Source organism: Camelina sativa, chromosome 12 (assembly GCF_030686135.1).
Source record: "Camelina sativa cultivar CO46 ecotype springtype chromosome 12, ASM3068613v1".
NCBI lineage: Eukaryota > Viridiplantae > Streptophyta > Magnoliopsida > Brassicales > Brassicaceae > Camelina > Camelina sativa.
In genome coordinates this window covers 21,403,130-21,419,266 of record NC_141891.1, presented here as the reverse complement: position 1 = coordinate 21,419,266, position 16,137 = coordinate 21,403,130, and the positions used below count along the sequence as shown (strand labels likewise).

Sequence of the window (16,137 nt, the reverse complement as noted above, 5' to 3'; positions counted from 1 at the left end):
TCAAATCAGTTTGATATATGTACTCATGCATAGCCAAAACAACATTTGCTTCGAAGCAAATTGATTTAACTGTCACTTTTTGTAATGAGATTTGAAAAATTTATAGTTATTTGCATGGTACCGATAATTTGCTCTTAGCGAAAAAAAAAATGGTACCTAATTTACTATATAATATGCATTTTATGGCGTATTTTAAAAAACTATAACATTATAAAAAGATAATTAAAAACTATATAAATTTATTATAATCTGTGGATGAAACAACATGATATTTAAATATATAAGAAAACGAACAAAATTGTTTGTTCATGTTGTCTTATATGAAAAAAATATATATGCCATGCGCTGATTTTATAAAAACAAAAAGCCACAATATGGTTATTTAGTGCTATTGCTAAAACTCCAATTTATATACCAATAATAAAGTATAATATAATTTATATTAAAAACTTCAAAATAAATTAAATGTCTATGAGAGCTCCCCACCCTCCACAACATCACCACCACCACCCACTAACATTAATCACATAAACTTTAAAACATGCACAATAACATAAAGCTGAATTTCTAATCTAAAGACTCAACCAAATTCCCCATGTCCTCCATTCAACTAATTAAGAAAAATGAGTAATTAAATAAAGGCTTCCATTACTTCAATTATCATATTTAAATATTTATCTTGTTTACAGGAAAAAAAAAAAGGCAAAACATACACAAAACCAACTAAATAGATACAGAGGTGGACCATGATCTAATCTTTTCTTCCTAAAAATCCAAAAATCTTTGACCTAACGTTGATCTAACCCTGCTTTCTAACTCTCATATGTCACAATTAAAGAGTTAGGAACCTTACATAAATGCACCACTACTACCTCTCTACTTTTCTAGATAATCAAATTCATACTTTGCCAAATCGAAACCAGAATCTCAGGTTAACAATGTTGAGGACGACCCGAGGCTAATAAATTTTGTTGAACATCAATATCCTCAGCGATCTTCTTGGCATCAATGGCTGCACCAAGCAACCCAAGCTTTGTGAAACCGACTGCATACAATCCGCTTTCGCCTTTCCAACCGTTAGGAAAGGGTTTACGCGGAAATCCATCTTTCTCACAAAACATGTTCATTCCCTAATATAAAAAAAAAAAAAAAAAACAATTCAAAGTCAAAACCAAATTAATTCAACTATTGAAACGTAAAAATGGGTTGCGATGTGTCAATATCAAGGAATTAAGAATAATGAAGATGTAGACGCATCATCGCTCATGGTACACACCTTTAGCCACATGGGTACGTTGCTTTTGTAACCCGTAGCAAGTATAATGGCGTCAAAGTTATCCACTCTCCCATCAACAAACTCTGCCGAATGTTGCATTACCCGTTTCAACTCCGGATACACCTATAAATCCAAAAAAAAAAAAAACAATTCAGTATACCATAATCTCACGTTTGTGTGTAATTAATATGATTTGAGAAAGACATAAGTAATGAACCTTGATGTCTCCACTTCGGATTTTGGCAAGAGTGCCAACATCCAAAACCGGAGTCTTTCCGCACTTGATCTTGCGTTCAAGAGGGCCTAGCTTTGGTCGAACTAGCCCTAACCGATCCGTGTCGCCAAGAACCAATCGTGACATATGTAACAAAAACCGGTCCACCACTTGCACTGGAAACCACTTGAGAAGGCTCGTGGATATCCCAAAAGTCGATAGACCCAGCATTTCTTGAGGTAATACGTGCACCTATAGCATTAGTCGAAAACTCGATTAGCCTTAATAGAACTACAAAAGATCTAAATCATGTAATCACATGCATACCTTCTTGGAAAGTAAAAGAATATAAAATGTAAACATTTGATTACTTGATATCAAAGATACCAATACAATGTTAGTGCTAAACCCTAAAGACTGAAGAGTAACACATATTACGATCGAGCATTGCAAGAACTATACTAAACATCTATCATTCTTTTTAAACTTTCAAAATATATTAAAAGAGAAGATCGTTTATTTAATCCTCACCGTATCACGAACCACTAGAGAAGGATGAGCATTGAAGTTGCAAAGATCTAAACAAACTTCCATCCCAGAGTTTCCACATCCCACGACCAAAACCTTTTTCTCTCTAAACATTTCACCGCTTTTATAAGAGCTTGTATGGAGGATTGGCCCAACAAAGTCCACAATTCCATCAATCTCCGGCATCACCTCCTCAGCATTCTCCCCAGTCGCCACAACAAGCCACCGCGAAACATACTCAGTTTCCTCCTCCTTTGTTCCTCCAACAGTCCTCACCCTCCATAACCCACACCGCCTATCTAACTTCGCCTCTTCCACGGTCTGGTTAAAAACTGGCTTTAGGCCAAAATGTTCCGCGTAGGACTCAAGATATTGAACAAACTGTTGCTTTGTAGGGTAAGTAGGGTAGCTTGAAGGGAAAGGCATCAATGGAAGCTCACAGAAATGTTTAGGGAGATGAAGCCGGAGACGATCATATGTTTTCAGCTGCCATAATGATGCTATGCAAGTGGAACGTTCTAGTATCAAACTAGAGACGCCTCTCGACTTCAAACAAGCCGCCGTGGCCAGTCCCGACGGTCCGGAACCGACAATGATTGGTCCGGGGATCAATATGCACCTTGATTCCTCCACGTATGGATCATGGACTCTCTTGCCTAACGTTTCTGTTACAAACTCCATAGAACAGAGAGAGTTAGAGAGAGAGAGAGAGAGAGAGAAAAAAAAAAGAGCAAAGAAAAAAGAGAGAAAGAGATCTCAAGTTATGCAAGAAGTGAAGTAGGAGACTGATCTTGGATTTAGGTTTATAAACCCATGCGGTAAACAAAGATCATACTCTTTCTTGTGACTCGTGGATAATCATGTCCCGAGAATATTGGTGAAAAGAGAGAATGAGTTTCATTGATCTTATCTACAAAAAGAATAAAGAAGAAAATAAACCAAATAGATAAGAAGATGATCGGATATTCCCTATAGATCAGGGTAAATCTACGGATGAAATATATATATTTTAAAAAAAAACTCGAATATTTTGTAGTATTTGTTAAAAGAAAAAATCTCTCAAGAATTGAGATTTCAAACAAAGATTTCGGATTTTGAAGAAGAGTTTTGCGGTTCTGAAACAAACACTTGGGGAAAGAGAAGCAACTCTATATAAGAGTTGAAAAAAAAAAAAAAGGAGAGATGAGATGGCAATAGACACATGACATAATTAGGGAGAGATGTATACATCTTTATTTGTATACTCATATGTATAGGTGGATACGTTAGTGATATGGGCATGTTATATGTTTAATTTTATTTAATTACTATACCTTTTTCAATTTTCAAACAATTAATATACTTTTATATCTATTATTATGGGCTATTGGGATTTGATAGCGAACCCTTAACTAACAATTATACTTTTCTTTCCTTTTTAGGTATCTAACTTTTATTTTATTTTTGATATATTTGTTTTTCATTATTATCAAAAGAGAAGAAATTTAGCCAACCGATTGATAAAAAAGCCCAAGTTAGAAAATATTTTAAAACAATCAACCCACTACAGAATCCAACTTGAAGAAAGAAAAAAAAAATAAGATAAAGACAAACTTATCAGCTAGCTAGAGAGCTCCTGGCTGTCTTTTAAGATATTCAACTAGTTGAGCATTAGTGTAATCTTGACCTGATCCAAGAGTTAGCTGATTGTGCAGTTAAATGGTTAGATGATAATCGTACCGATCTAGTTGCGATAAGAGCAAGGATTTTAGACGGATCAGAGTAAGGTATAAGGATCAAAAGAAACAAAGCCGGTAAACGAATATCCCCTCTCACAGTAAGGCACGACAAAGTATTGTCAGACATGATGGGAAAACATGAAACTAGAAGTGTTTTCGTGTGCCCCCACAAACTTTGGAGAATCTTTTGCTGATTTTGCATTGCTTGAGTGTCGTCTATAAAATCAAAGCTTCAATTAAGATGTTCCACAGCTCCTTCAAAGTTGCATTCCCTCTGGTGAGCCTTTAAAGTTGTAACATCCAGTTTTAACTAAGAGGTGGTGGGCTAGTGGTTCTAGATTTAGTGGAAGAGTCGTCCTGTTGGTCTAGGCCAGGGATCGATTTTCTCCAAACGCAAGAATTGCTCAGCTTGATCCCTTTGGCCACACGGGTATGGGCCATACGATCCATTTGCATAACCGGAAGAGACCTTAATATCAATATTTTGGCTAATAAAAATAAGCCCGTAAAAATTATAACTAACTTAACAAATATTTTTTATTCTAATGTCTATTTAAAAAAAGAAAAGTTTAAAGAAAAGTTAGTGAAATCAGGAGTCATAACTGCATATGAGCCACTTTGGTCTCTGACTGGAAAAAATCAAAATAATATATGTACAAAGGCAAAAAGGAAATGGTATATTGATGACCGATGAACTTACCTTTTAAAAGATTTATGATCGGTCAAGGAACATATGTAAGTAAAACTCTATTTGTGGCTTCAGTTTTCATTATCTCTACTATTAATCGTAAAACATTGCCTGAAAAAACTCTTAGTTTTGTAAAAAATTACAATACAATGCCATTGGAGTTATGACCAAATATTCGATTTTTAAAAAGGGTACAAAGGAAATTTCTCCATCCATGTAAATGGATAAAGACGCGGATCTTTCTGACCCATTTTCATTATTCCAGATCTTATACTTTCATCCTCACCATTCAATAAATAAACATCCTAACCGTTTATTTTTTTTTTCTTTTTGTACGAAGCCAACAAATGGATCATGTTGTGTTGATCTTAAAAAACACAGATACGCTACATTACTTCCCATTTTTAAATATACTGTAAATGTTAACTACAGATCCACTAATTAAGCTGTATATATATGGAAGTTAAATATCTCACTAACCATATTTGTTACGTATCTAAACCAATAAAGAAAAATATATTTTAGTATCCATACATATCCTTCTTCTGTCAAATTATCAGACTAAATATAACAAATTATAGTAGGGATTACAATTTCAAAAACCCTAAATTTCACCACCTATATAATTAGCTTACTTCATACATAGCTCATTCAGCTCAAACGTCGTATTTACAAAACAAAATATCAAATTACCAATTCTCTCTCAATATGACTACGCCGGAAACGGGAAAAAATTTGGAAGATCCTATACTAAAGGCTTGGTTCGATCTAAACCTTAATTGTGAAGTTGCAAGACAACTCACTTTCGAGGAGCTACCTGCGTTTTACATTTGAGATCCTACAGGAAAATGCTTCCAAAGGAGGAAGAGAACACTCAACAGTCGAAGAACTACTTCTATTTCAAGTAAATTTAATGGAAATTTATCCCTTAAACTTCTTTTCCGTTTTCTTAAAGGACCAAAAAGTGACGAAGATTTAAGGACTAAGTTTACTGCTGGAGGTACAAGCTATAATTTTTATGATATTGAACGACTCAATATGTAATCATTATTTTTAAAAATTTTTATTCTTCACAATAGGTCAAGACATCGAACTTTTGAGTGTTCCTGGAGTGTCTACTAAATGCTTTGATCCTCCATATACTGAAGTAACTGATTTCAGAAACAGGTAACCTTTAATATAAAAAATTTTGTGTTTACATACATACTTTGATCTTTCATATATTGATTATTATAATATATCATTTTGATGATATATTATTATGATATGTTTTAGGATCTCTTTCAACCTCGACAGTGATGATGACTTTCTCTATTAACCATAAGCTTCAAGGGAGTAAATGATGAAGTCGTCGACTTTCAAGTTGCTCTGTAGTTTGGCTTTATTTTCGCTATCAAATAAGAGACATTTTGCCTCATCGTGCTTTTCTTATGTAATAAATTACCATCTTTCCATGTCATGTTCTTTTAAAAACTTCGGTGTTTTAAGTTTTAATGTTATGATTTTCTGATGGTCAAATTTTATATATATACTACAATAATATCTTTATTTATTTGTGAAACGACCGACCTTTTTTTTTAATAAATAAATAATAAATATAATATAATAAAATAAACTACAACTAGTGGTCCCATACCCACTAGCCTCCTAACCACAACACATTCAACAGCGGAAATAACCATCCAATATCCAATAATAATCCAATAATAAAATATAACCATAACTCCAACATAAACAATATCCAAACATCAAGAATCAAAGAACCAGCAACCTAACAATGTTCTAATGACCCAACTCTAGCAACCTAGCAATACCAGACAACATCAAACCGAGTCCCTAGAACATCCTCCTCTTCATTGCCTGGATTCTACGATCACACTTTGCCTTTACCTGCACCACAAACACATATTGCAATGCATGAGTATTTTATAAACACTCAGTAAGGCAATCCTCCCATCTACTGGGCTATACACACAAGCCATAGAGTATCAATAATCATCACACAACAATCAACAACAACGAATAACAAACCAGGACTTAGCATCGACCGACGCCACACATGCATCGACCGATGCCAAATGGGGAAGCATCGATTGATACAGAAGCTGCATCGACCGATGCAAGTGTAACTTGCATCGACCGATACCCAGTCTGCATCGACCGACGCATGCTCGACGTAACACAAAAACCCTAGAGTTTTACGCGCCGTCCTCGCACTTGCATCGACAGATGCAAGATATGCATCGATCGACGCAACGTCGAGCACCGTGATTTCCTCGAAGCTTCTCGCCGGATCTTCGTTCCTACAACCACAAAACTCGATCCCAAGCCACAAGAAAGCTTCCTAACGTCCCTAGCAACGATCTAACAAGCCTAACATCACACAACAAGCAGATTAAAGAATCCTCTAGCTTAGATAAGCCATGGTCATGCACTTACCTTTGCCACAGAAGAACTAAGCCTCAAACAATCAAGAACAAGCCTCTAGGAAGCTCCTACAACGATCCCAGCTACAGATCTCACCAAGAAACGCCTCAAGTCTCAAGAAAACACCAAGAACTTTCAGGAACTCTTTCTCCCTTCTCTTTTCTCTCAAAAACGGCCACACACGTCTAATGAGACAAAAGACACGACCCTAAGGGTTTTTTCCCTTTCTCTTCTGACCAAAACGCAGCGTTTGACTTAAGTCAAAACGCAGAGAATTGAACCAGCATCGACCGATGCTACCACTGCATCGATCGATGCACATCCTAAACCGGGATTCCGGTTCGTGGGTGTTACAATTCTCCCCCACCAAACTGGATTCATCCTCGAATCCCAACAACCATCAGCCAAGGACTGCCGTGCAACCGTCTCCACGGCCCGCACTCCTCCGACTGATCTACAGAAGGTCACCTCTAGGCGATAGACTCACGCTCCAGGCGTCATTTGCTCTCGACTTTTGGACTTTCCTTTACTCATAGGCCTAAACCTTGAGTTTTTTATTGGCTCCTCATCGGGCCAAGACCCGCATGCCATAATATATAAGGAGAAGTCCAAACTCGTCTCTCGGGTTGCCACCCTACAGTGCGCCCCCGGATCGTCATCCGAAGTCGATATACCAACCATACTCCCGAGCCACAAAGTCTCTGAATATAGCAGTACTAGGAGAACCTAAGTCCCCCAAGAGTCGCGAGCAAACAATTCTGAACACGTCTGAGTCTTATCCCTATCCAGGTTTCCTTCCCGTGACTCGCGTAAAACATCTCAATGTCCTACCAACCACATATCCCCTCACCGGGATACCCCATGACCACACAAGGATCATATACACGCCACAAGGGCCGCCACAAAGGCCAACAAAATGTCGTCACGAGGACCGCCACCAAGGCCAAACAAATGTCCTAAAAAGGACCGCCACCAAGGCCACTCGTCCCAAAGGACCGTCACAAAGACCATCTGTCCCGAAGGACCGTCACAAAGACCATCTGTCCCGAAGGACCGTCACAAAGACCATCTGTCCCGAAGGACCGTCACAAAGACCATCTGTCCCGAAGGACCGTCACAAAGACCATCTGTCCCGAAGGACCGTCACAAAGACCATCTGTCCCGAAGGATCGTCACAAAGACACTCTGGCTAAACAGCCCGCCAAAAAGGCCAACAAATGGCTAAAAGCCCGCCACAAAGGCCACACAATTGGCTAAAACCCCGCCACAAAGGCCACACAATGTCTAACAAGACCGCCACACACAGGCACTCTGACTCGAAAGTCCGCCACAAAGGCCACAAAAGCTCCTCCAAGGCTTCCCACCGCTAAAATGGACAAATTCTAACTCCCATAAAACTTTCTATATTTAGCACTTTCCATTCTTGGAAACTTCTCCTCCAGGAACTTTCCTTCACAACCCCGCCTCACGGAAACTTTGTACCCCAACACCACCTCATCTTGTTACTGAGTCGCACAACCAACCGCCCCAAGCGACCGGGTAACAAGAGAGATGGGCTGGACTACTCCATTCCCGCTCCAGCCACGGATTACAGATGGGACCAGGCTAAACAAGCTCAAGTCGCGGCTTGCTTCTCATACCACTTCTTGAACCTTGCCTTCATCTTTGCCTCAGGCTCCCAAGTCTGCTCCTCAACACCATCACAGTCCCACAGGACTCTCATCAAAGGAACCTTCTTCTTCCGAAGTTCCTTGATCCTCCTCTCGAGAACCCTCACTGGTCTCGCCTCCACAGTCATGTTAGGCTGAAGATCCTCAGGAATCTTAGCCAACACCTGCTCACCCTCACGGAGACACTTCCGCAACATAGACACATGGAAAACCTTATGGAATGCACGCATAACCTCAGGTAACTCCAATCTATACGCCACTGGTCCAACCCGCTCAATCACTCTGAATGGACCCATATACCTCGGACTCAACTTAGTCTCTGACAATGACCTGTTCGGACCCCGCAACATGGCCATCTTGAGGTACACTCTGTCTCCTACCTGAAACTCAAGATCTCTCCTCCTCCTATCAGCATAACTCCTCTGCCTATCATGAGCCTCTTTCATGTTCAGCTTGAGAACCCGAATCTTCTCTGAGGTATCCTGAACAAAACTAGCACCAAACATGCTCCTCTCCCCCACCTGAGTCCAGCATAATGGTGTACGACATGGCCTCCCATACAAAGCCTCATAAGGGGCCATCTTAATACTCCCCTGATAACTGTTGTTGTAAGCAAACTCTACCAGGTTCAGGTGATCTGCCCAATGGCCACCCCAATCCAACACACACATCCTCACCAAATCCTCCAGCGTCTAGATCGTCCTCTCAGACTGTCCATCTGTCTGGGGATGATAAGCTGTACTCATATGCACCTTAGTGCCCATCTCTGCCTGAAATGCCTTCCAGAACACCGAAGTGAACTTAGAATCTCTGTCAGACACAGTGCTCGCTGGCACCCCATGCAATCTGACAATCTCTCTAACATACTTCTTAGCCAAGACCGCTACTCCATCAGTCTTCTTAATGGCCAGAAAATGTGCAGACTTAGTCAACCGGTCCACAATGACCCAAATAGCATCAAAGGTCCGTGACACTGGCAATCCTACCACGAAATCCATGGTGATCATATCCCACTTCCACTCAGGAATGGGTAAACTCTTCAGTAACCCGCCAGGAACCTGATGCTCAGCCTTCACTAGCTGACACACATCACACCTCGAAACCCAACTAGCTACATCCTTCTTCATCCCGACCCAATGATAGTACCTCTTGAGATCACGGTACATCTTAGTCGCTCCTGGATGAATGGACAACTTGCTCGCATGAGCCTCTCTCAGAATCTCCTGTCTCAACTCCTCATCCTTGGGCACACAAACCCGACCGTGCACCAAGATAGTACCATTATCTGAGACCTGATACTCTGAATCCACATCCTTAGAGGCATTCACCAGCCCCAAATCCTTCTCCTGAGCCAACCGCACCCTACTCAGAAGATCTGCTCTATCTACTGCTTCCAAACCCAACGGTTCCTGTGAAACAGCACACAAGCTCAACGCACTGATCTCCCCTACCAGAGACTCCATCTCCTGCTGCTGAGCCGAAGCTACCCTCTTCCGACTCAGAGCATCTGCCACCGTGTTAGCCTTACAAGGATGATAGGCTATCTCCAAATCATAATCCGCCACAAGCTCCATCCACCGCCTCTGTCTCAAATTCAACTCAGGCTGAGTGAATATATACTTCAGGCTCTTATGATCTGTAAACACCTGTACCTTTGCACCATAAAGATAAGATCTCCAAATCTTCAGGGCAAAAACTACAGCACCCATCTCCAAGTCATGAGTAGGATAGTTGCCTTCATGCACCCGTAACTGCCGCGAAGCATAGGCAATCACCTTCCCATGCTGCATCAGAACATACCCCAAACCAACTCTAGATGCATCTGTATAAACCACATAGGGTTCTCCCTGCTCAGGCAAAGCCAACACTGGCGCAGTAGTCAACATCTCCTTCAGGCTTGCAAAGCCTTCCTCACACTCTTCTGACCAGACAAAAGGAACATCCTTCCCTGTCAACTTAGTCATAGGACGTGCTCTGCTTGCAAACCCCTGCACAAATCTCCTGTAGTAGCCTGCCAAACCAAGGAAACTTCTGATCTCTGTGGCATTCTGCGGTCTAGGCCAATCTCTGATAGCCTGAATCTTCTCTGGATCTACAGAAACCCCCTCTGCAGAAACAATGTGACCCAGAAAGCCCATCTCACGCTGCCAAAAACTACACTTGCTCAACTTGGCAAACAACTTCTGCTCCCGCAGCTTCTCCATAACTGCCCTCAAATGCATTGCATGCTCCTCAGGACTCTTAGAATAAACCAGGATATCGTCGATGAAAATGATGACAGATACATCCAGAAACTCCTGAAACACACTGTTCATCAATCTCATAAACGATGCTGGCGCGTTAGTCAATCCGAAGGGCATCACTACAAACTCATAGTGCCCATACCTCATCCTGAAAGCAGTCTTCCTCACATCTGCCTCAGCTATCGGTATCTGATGATAACCCGACGCCAGGTCTACCTTAGAGAACCAAGTAGCACCCCTCAACTGATCCAACAACTCATCGATCCTAGGAAGAGGATACTTGTTATTCACAGTGACCCGGTTCAAACCCCGATAATCAATACACAACCTGAAACTCCCATCCTTCTTTTTCACAAACAACACCGGCGCTCCCCACGGTGATACACTAGGACGGATGAATCCCTTACTCAACAAATCCTCTAGCTGCTTCTTCAGCTCTGCCATCTCTGCTAGAGCCATTCTGTAAGGAGCCTTGGATAACAGCATCGTCCCTGGTTCCAGTTCAATGGTGAAAGGATCCGACCGAGATGGTGGTAATCCCTGCAAAAACTGAAACACATCCTCAAACTCCTCCACTACCGGGATACCGCTCACCGTAGACTTCCCCACTTACTCTGGCATAGATATGGTAACCAAATAAGCCTCACGGCCCTTCTCGATCATCTTCCCAGCCTGAATGGTTGAGATCACGAGACTCCCCGAAGTCGGTCTAATACCCTGAAAAACCAACTTCCCTCCTGCACGCTCAAACTCCACTCTACCCCGGTGGCAATCCAAATGCACCCTATGCCGATGCAACCAATCCATCCCGAGAATAACATCATACAGCTCCACTGGACTGATAAGCAAATCTGCTGGCCATGACTCTCCTGCGATCTGAATATCAATTCCTCTGGCTCGTCCAATCACTCTCAGGAACTCACCTCCCGCAACCCTGACAACTCCTGCACGCTCTCCAGGATCCCCGCTGATCCCCGCACACTCTGCACACTCTAGAGTAATGAAGCTATGCGAAGCTCCAGAATCAAACATAACGTGGGACTTAAACCCGCCCACCAACAAGGTCCCTACACAAACCTCATGTGTTGAGAACCTAACACTTAACCACAGGAAACATATACAATCTGAACCTACTAAAATTCACAAAGTTAAAGTACCAGAAAAATATACATGTGATCGCCCCGGCACTGGTTCCACCAGTCTCAGCTGTCGTGTAAACCCGTGGCGCCTGCTCAATCCGTGCCACCTGCTGACCTCCAGGCTGCACCTGCTGCAACGCTGCCACTGCTGCCGGCTGCAGCTTGGGACAAAATGGCCTGATGTGCCCTGTCTCTCTACAATGATAACATACCCGAGGTCCTGCCGTCGGAACACTCCTCTTGGGACAACTGGCAACCCTGTGATCCCTGCTCCCACAACCGAAGCAACCCGCACCACTCGGCTTCTGCGTAGCCTCCCACTTCCTCTTGGTTCCCTGAGCATGCCTACCGCCCCTGCTAGAACCACCCTGCTGCTGAGCCTTACTAGGCTAAACTGCTGGAGCTACCGCCACTGACTGTGCCCGGATATCCTCCTCAATCTCTGCTGCAGTCTCAACCAGCTCTGCACGCGTAGCATAATACCTCCCTCTACAGTGAACTCTCAAATCATCCCGTAGAACCCTCATAAACCTCCTGACCTGAGCCTCCTCAGACTCCATAGCCCGACCTCCATAACAAAGAAGTCGACTGAACTCCAAGTCCAGCTCCCGCACTGACCGTGTCCCCTGAGACAACTGAAGGAACTGCACCTCCAAACGATCCAATGCCTCCCTAGGAAAATACTTGCGGTTGAACTCCAAAACGAAGTCAGCCCAAGTCATCTCCCGCTGCACCCTCCTAGCAGCCACAGATCTCCACCACAACTCAGCATCACCACTCAAAAAGTAGACCCCTATGTCCACCCAGAACTCCTCAGGACATCTCAGAGTATGGAAGTTACGTTCCACCCTCGTCCTCCACGCATCCGCAGCGGTAGGATCTACACCTCCCGAAAACTACTCTGTACGAAACCGACCCATCTTTGTCAACATGCTGAGATAACGAGCATGCCACACACAATTGACTAACTCACATAATCAATCAAGCATGCAAATCCCAAACATCTACAACAGAAACCTAGTGAACCCAAACCTAGAACCGTAAGGGCTCCGATACCAAAACGAAACGACCGACCTTTTTTCTTTTTTATAAATAAATAATAAATATAATATAATAAAATAAACTACAACTAGTGGTCCTATATCCACTAGCCTCCTAACCACAACACATTCAACAGCGGAAATAACCATCCAATATCCAATAATAATCCAATAATAAAATATAACCATAACTCCAACATAAACAATATCCAAACATCAAGAATCAAAGAACCAGAAACCTAACAATGTTCTAATGACCCAACTCTAGCAACCTAGCAATGCCAGACAACATCAAACCGAGTCCCTAGAACATCCTCCTCTTCATTGCCTGGATTCCACGATCACACTTTGCCTTTACCTGCACCACAAACACATATTGCAATGCATGAGTATTTTATAAACACTCAGTAAGGCAATCCTCCCATCTACTGGGCTATACACACAAGCCATAGAGTATCAATAATCATCACACAACAATCAACAACAACGAATAACAAACCAGGACTTAGCATCGACCGACGCCACACATGCATCGACCGATGCCAAATGGGGAAGCATCGATCGACACAGAAGCTGCATCGACCGATGCAAGTGTAACTTGCATCGACCGACGCATGCTCGACGTAACACGAAAACCCTAGAGTTTTACGCACCGTCCTCGCACTTGCATCGACTGATGCAAGATATGCATCGATCTACGCAACGTCGAGCACCGTGATTTCCCCGAAGCTTCTCGCCGGATCTTCGTTCCTACAACCACAAAACTCGATCCCAAGCCACAAGAAAGCTTCCTAACGTCCCTAGCAACGATCTAACAAGCCTAACATCACACAACAAGCAGATTAAAGAATCCTCTAGCTTAGATAAGCCATGGTCATGCACTTACCGTTGCCACAGAAGAACTAAGCCTCAAACAATCAAGAACAAGCCTCTAGGAAGCTCCTACAACGATCCCAGCTACAGATCTCACCAAGAAACGCCTCAAATCTCAAGAAAACACCAAGAACTTTCAGGAACTCTTTCTCCCTTCTCTTTTCTCTCAAAAACGGCCACACACATTTAATGAGACAAAAGACACGACCCTAAGGGTTTTTCCCTTTCTCTTCTGACCAAAACGCAGCGTTTGACTTAAGTCAAAACGTAGAGAATTGAACCAGCATCGACCGATGCTACCACTGCATCGATCGATGCACACCCTATACCGGGATTCCGGTTCGCGGGTGTTACAATTTGCTAATCATATATAATAATATGCTCAGAGAAAACAATGACATATCTTATGAAGTTGTTTATACACATATACATAATAGATGCCAATTTTATAGAAATTTTTTCTTTGCTCGAAAGCATGAAGTTCTATAATGTCGTCGATGCATTGTAAACATATTCTTTTGGTTTAATTTTGTATCTAAACTATAATCATATTTTTATTTATTTTACTAAGGAATGGATGCGAAAAATTAAAAATAACTTTAACCAAAAATAAATAGTAGTAAATTTGATAAAAAATTTAGGATAATTATATAACAAAGTGAACTAATGCATGGAGGTTTACAAGTCCAAAAAAAAAATAGACAGCCTTCCAAAGTCTTTGCTTTGATTCTTTAAAAATTGAACATTCTAATAAAAAAATGACAGCACTTTAAGATACCACTCCCATTAAACATAAATTTCATTATAATAAATGTACACAAAAGATATTTTAGTAGTCATTTTAAATAAAGGAAAATTAGGTTTCAAAACGTTTTTAAACCTTTAGTAACTACTTCATTATAAATACAGAATGAGGTTCATAATTTTCTAATCACCTATACAGATCATTTCTACTCTTATAACGTCTCATCTTTCATCTTCTTCCTTCTTTAAAAAAACAAAAATTGCCTGAAAAAAATCTAGTAGCATACATAGAGGAATTGAATCCGACATCTAATCGGATTAGTGTTGCTGTCAAGTTACTCCGTTGCTGAACACCTCATCTCATATTTAGACAACTTAACTTTAAGTGTTTGATTGTGGTTGATGAGAAGGTATTTTAATAGATATGTGTATTTTCGGTAAAAACATTTTGATAACTTTTTGTTATGCATGTTTTCAATATACTTTTTGTCAAATCTTTCTCTAATGTGAAAAACTTTTACAACAGGGAAAAAGAATTGAAGCTAAAATCCAATTTTGGGATTACTTTGATCATTTCGTAGATGTGTTGGAAGAAGGACAATGGTTTCTTCTTTATAAGTTCGAAGTTATGGAAAATCAGCAAACTTTCAAGAACTGTAACAATCCTTTCCAGATATTGATCACAAATCAAACTCGCATCAGCCCAATACCTCCTAGATGTCCAAGCAACTTTCTTCATCTAACAGATGCAATAACGCTTGACAATGCTACAGAGGATGAGAAAAATTGTTGCGTTGGTAAATATATCTGATACTTAAAATTACGTATAATTTTAATAAATTTAATATTAGGATCTTACTCATCATATTTAGTTTTGATTTTATTTTTTTTGCTTTTTATAATTGATGGTAGATTTTTGTGGGATGGTGGTACGAGTCGCACCACGTCTTACTGTGTACTTTCTAGATCGTGAAACTGGTTACAATGGTTATAAAGAAGTTGTTCCCTTTACAGTGATTGACATCAATTAAGTAAATTAAACTAAACAAAGATTTACAAACATATTTAGATTTTATTATTAAGAAAATATTATTAAGAATCATATGTATTGAAGCCAATCACTTTTTTGTGTGAAGTGGAGAAGAGATTCAATGTGTTGCGGTAGGTGATACATGTTTGGTATTTGATTATAAATGGGAACAAATTACTGCATGTCCTTCATATAGTAGCGAACCAGTCATGTGTCTGCTTATGTTTTGGAGAAGCTCTGTCTTTGACGGTATAAAAAAATTTTAGTTTCAGTTTTAATATAACGCATATAAGGTAAAATTAAATGTATTAATCTTTAGTAGTTAATTCTTTAGGTAATAAATGCTTAATGTCCCAATTTAGATGTTCTCATCTTATACTTGGAAACAAAGTCAGACAATTCACGACAGATCCTGCTCTGTAAGTTCATAATATTCCTATATTTTTAGCAGTATTTCTTTACAATAGATATTTTTTAACATATTTTTCCGTTTTCTGCAGTATCGCTTTTCATGATACATCAGATGATGAAGATTATAACGGAGAAG

At 40.6% G+C, this 16,137-nt stretch overlaps 1 protein-coding gene across 1 annotated transcript; it reads right to left on the bottom strand.

Annotated features, from left to right (window-relative positions):
- Positions 1–628: 628 nt before the first annotated feature.
- Positions 629–3,272, bottom strand: LOC104732463 (indole-3-pyruvate monooxygenase YUCCA2). The gene is made up of 4 exons (XM_010452013.3): positions 2,022–3,272; positions 1,494–1,742; positions 1,277–1,399; positions 629–1,130 (listed from the first exon to the last, which is right to left on the bottom strand). The coding sequence occupies exons 1-4, from the start codon at positions 2,697–2,699 to the stop codon at positions 933–935; spliced, it is 1,248 nt and encodes a 415-aa protein (XP_010450315.2). The 5' UTR covers positions 2,700–3,272; the 3' UTR covers positions 629–932.
- Between the last annotated feature and the right edge of the window lie 12,865 nt (positions 3,273–16,137).